The sequence below is a fragment of the Lathyrus oleraceus genome, chromosome 6, assembly GCF_024323335.1.
Source record: "Lathyrus oleraceus cultivar Zhongwan6 chromosome 6, CAAS_Psat_ZW6_1.0, whole genome shotgun sequence".
Taxonomy (NCBI): domain Eukaryota; kingdom Viridiplantae; phylum Streptophyta; class Magnoliopsida; order Fabales; family Fabaceae; genus Lathyrus; species Lathyrus oleraceus.
Genome location: NC_066584.1, coordinates 12,018,391 through 12,023,029, shown reverse-complemented (window position 1 = coordinate 12,023,029; position 4,639 = coordinate 12,018,391). Strand labels below are relative to the sequence as shown.

At 36.5% G+C, this 4,639-nt stretch overlaps 1 protein-coding gene across 1 annotated transcript; it reads left to right on the top strand.

The window, feature by feature from the left end:
* Nucleotides 1–2,002: 2,002 nt before the first annotated feature.
* On the top strand, nt 2,003–4,017 carry LOC127091498 (F-box protein At1g47056). Its single transcript, XM_051030156.1, has one exon. The coding sequence runs from the start codon at nt 2,222–2,224 to the stop codon at nt 3,842–3,844; it is 1,623 nt and encodes a 540-aa protein (XP_050886113.1). The 5' UTR covers nt 2,003–2,221; the 3' UTR covers nt 3,845–4,017.
* The last annotated feature ends 622 nt before the right edge of the window (nt 4,018–4,639 follow it).

The window sequence follows — 4,639 nt, the reverse complement described above, 5'->3', positions numbered from 1 at the left end:
TAGTAACTAATCTTGAGATATTGTAGGCATAGTCGATAATAAGGTTCCCCTACTTGGAGTTCCATTATCAAAACTAATAATATACTCAAAGATGGTTTTAATTGGAGGGTTTGGTCTGACTCATCGTCATTCTAACTCGGCCATTAAACCTCATTTCCATTGTCATGTATGTGCATATTCATGATCTTGCTTTAATTGTGAAATATATTTGTTTAATCATGCCACCACAAATCAATCAATTATCCACTCAACTTCCAATAGAGGTTATTATAAAGGTCAACACCAAAAATCTAACCTTTAATAATCACATATATTTTGTCTTTATTTGATACGACCATTCTAATGGGAACTACATTGTCATAAGTTGTTAATCATGTCTTCTAAATAGTAAAGTTGTGGCCAATATCCACCACATACATTTCCTCTCACTCCTCGTTTTGGATTTTAAATCTCCTTATCCTGGAAAAAAAATCAAGTTATTGCTTTGCCTCGTTAGACACAATTTTGTCTAAACCATATCCATGTTGCATTACTATAATATAAGTAGTTCGAATTTGGGCACTCATTGTGGTTTAGAAGATGAATCACTCATTCATTACGTGAGATATTATAGTGACTTCAAGAATCTTTGGCACCATCTTTAAATTTTTTCACAAATTATTATGGCAACACTTGTCTAAAAAATGACACGTTGGGTCCTAACTACTATCACCTTACAACATGATTTTGGTGGGCTTGGATGAAAAGAAATTCTACTCGTATAATCCATGAAATCATCTCATTTGTCACATTTCTTTAGATACTAACAACATGATAAATATTTTCTTCTTTTGCGTCAACAACTCTCATCATATGCATAAAAGATAGACAAATCATATGCAAACATCTCAAACACACTTGCACTGTCATTAATGTTGATGAAAGTTGCCTTGGGATCCTCACCCGAGCATTTCATGGAGGAATCATCCACAACTTCTACGGTCCTTCACAGGAAAGATTTACTAGTTACATTTTATCCTCTTTAGATTAGCTTAAGGAACAACTATATATATCATTCACCAAGGTCTTTTCATCGTTAAAAATATACATTACAATGGATTTGTCTACTACACAAATTCATTCTTCTATATCAAACCTATTGAGACCTTTATTAACAAGTATCATAAGTATGTTGTTTTGTTCAAAGACATCAAGAATATGATGTGTGAGAATGATCAATTCAAAATTACCCAATTCTTTATAAAGACAACTAGTATACTAATTTTATAGCCAAACTTAACGCCTTTTTCAATAAGGATTCTTTCATACATAATTTTCCAATTACAAGGATTTAGCCGCATATGCATAATTGCATAACATAAATATTTTTTTAAAGTTTAATGTGTATTTTTTATTTTCTTTGCACTTTATTTCACCTTATAATAAAAAATAAAAATAAAATAAAATTTAATTTGAATCGAGTTAATTCATTAATTATCTTAATTTGTCAATTTATTTTGTTTTTGTTTTTATTTATTCAATATTTTAATATATATATATTTTGCTTTTCGAAACTATTCAATTTTTCTTCCAAACACAATCAATCTGCACTTGATTTGAAACTTCATCTGTCTAATTATTAAATGATGGAGTATTAACTTTTAGTTCTTTTAATACTATCTTGTCTCCAACTCAAAATGCACCTAAATAAATCATTTAAATCTTTTGCAATAATTCATAACATTACTCAGTACTACTAGATTATTTCATAATTTTTAAATAAAGTACTAGTATATCTTAACATACTTTAATTAGCTTTACCTAAAAAAGATATGTTTTTTAAATACCTGCATCATTGTATATATCATCAATCGTATATAATATAGTGCGCAATACTTTTCTTTTGTATTTTTGGGAGTATTGCGTTCCGTCGCATCCTCTGCTACTCACTACAATTACACGTGGCACAAAACCAGAGAATCCCCCACGGTAATCCAATGGGGTTGCCCGTACCCAATTACACTGTCTTCTATATCGAGTCTCACACCACATTGAACGCTAACAAAAAAAAAAGTTGAAATGAACATTAATTTCAATTCCGCTATTCAACTCCGAAACTGAAACCCAAACAACGATAGAAAATGTTACTGAACTGGGACTAGTTTTAGTTTCCGTTGCGAATCGTGCATCTTTCAATCTCAACCGTTTGTTTCATCTTTCGTTAATTCAACAACAGCCGTGGATGGGACAAGCAGCTTCCACTGCCGCCGTCGCCAACCGCCGGGAAAGAACCACCGCGAAAACCACCAGATCTACCTCTTTGGTTTCTCCGATGAACGCTACCGAAGAAGATGATGATGATATTAGACATCCGGTTGACCGTGGAATTTCTGATTATATATCAGATCTACCTGACGAGTGTTTAGCGATTGTGTTTCAGTCGTTGAGCCCAGCCGATCGGAATCAGTGTTCACTCGTTTGCCGGCGGTGGTTGATTGTTGAAGGACAGAGTCGGCAGCGTCTTTCGTTAAACGCGAAACTGGATCTGCTTCCGGTGATTTCGTCTCTCTTCAATCGATTTGATTCGGTGACGAAACTTGCTTTGAAATGCGATCGTAGATCCGTGAGTATAAGAGATGAAGCTCTCGTTATAATCTCCGAGCGTTGCCCTAATCTCACGCGCCTTAAGCTCCGCGCGTGTCGTGAGCTTACGGATGCTGGAATGGAAACTTTCGCGAGGAATTGTAAAGGATTGAAGAAATTATCGTGTGGATCTTGTACTTTTGGATCTAAAGGTATGAACGCGGTGCTGGATAATTGTGCTGCTCTTGAGGAATTGTCGGTGAAGCGGCTCCGGGGGATTGCGGAGACTGCGGTGGCGGAGCCGATTGGGCCGGGTGTAGCGGCGGCGTCGCTCAAGACGATTTGTTTGAAGGAGCTTTATAATGGACAGTGTTTTGGTTCGTTGATTCTTGGTGCGAAGAATCTGAAAACCTTGAAGCTTTTTCGATGCTCGGGTGATTGGGACACGCTTTTTACGCTTATGGCGGAGCGTGTCACGAGCATGATTGCTGATGTTCACTTTGAGAGGCTTCAGATTAGTGATATTGGATTACAAGCTATTTCACATTGTTCGAATTTGGAGATTTTGCATCTTGTTAAGACACCTGAGTGCACTGATTTGGGACTTGTTGCGATTGCGGAGCGGTGTAAGTTGTTAAGGAAGCTTCACATTGATGGATGGAAAGCGAATCGGATCGGTGACGAAGGGTTAATAGCGGTTGCTAAGTTTTGCCCTAATCTACAAGAGTTGGTGCTTATTGGTGTTAACCCTACAAAAGCAAGTTTGGAAATGTTGGCATCTAATTGCCCTAATCTAGAGAGGTTGGCTTTGTGTGCAAGTGATACTGTTGGTGATCCGGAGATATCATGCATTGCTGCAAAGTGTTTAGCTTTAAAGAAACTCTGCATTAAGAGCTGTCCTGTTTCTGATCATGGAATGGAAGCTTTGGCGAATGGGTGTCCCAATTTGGTGAAAGTGAAGGTTAAGAAATGTAAAGGCGTTACCCCTGAGGGTGGAGATTGGTTGAGGCTCACTCGGGGATCAGTTGCTGTTAATTTGGATACTGTCGAAGCGGAACTTCAAGATGCTAGTGCTAGTGATGGTGGAGCACAAGACAATGCTATAGAGTTTCCTCCAATGCCTGTCTGCGCAGCAGCATCTACATCGGGAAATATTGCATCAAGAAGTACTGTTCGATCGGCTTCGTTCAAGCAAAGGTTAGGACTTTTATCTGGGAGGAAAATAGTGGCTAGTACTTTGAGAAGATGGTCAGGTGGTAGCACTAGTGCCCGCCATGGTTAGAGCCAGAGAGCATAAGGAAGCTGTCTGTCTTCGACCATTATATTATTATTTGTTTTGTATCATTTGATTTTCTATATGTTGTACTCTTACATTTGAAATTTATGCCGTGTGATGTTAATTTGCTTTTGAATTGAATCTTCACGGTTGAAGTTTCAATGACATTTTTCTCTTTATGTTGGTCCTATAATTCCTTCCTTACATTGTTTTCTCAATTGTGTCCTATATTGTTTGTCTAATTCCCTCTTTTGACTGGATTCCTGGATTTGATGGATTAGAAACAACAGAGGTCAATGATGTTTGGTTTTTGTATATGATTTATGATTGCTGTATCAATGCTTAGGATGCTGCAGTTACTAATCTTTAAAACTCTCGAGAGGATCTTGTAACATTGAGGAACTAAATGTATTGCTTAACTAACTTTTTATAGACATTGACCCGAAATGTCAGGTAGGATTTAAGTAACTTAACAAAGTTAACTACTTTTACTCTAATGGTGATTGCCTCGTAATTTTTCAGATATTTTTGTTGCTTAATCTCAGGCATTAATCTCAGTCGTGTAATTGTGACTGCTTAACTAACTTAACTTGGGATTTAAGTAACTTAACCAATTTAACTACATTTACACCATTATTGAAGTAACCTAATCAACTTAACTAATTTTATTCTAATGGTGATTGCCATCTAACTTATCAGAAATTTTGTTGCTTAATCTCAGTCATTTAATGTGATGTGACAAATCTTTTGGGCTGTAGCTACACAGTTTGATTGTTAAATTAAGGTAGGTGGGTTTATGGT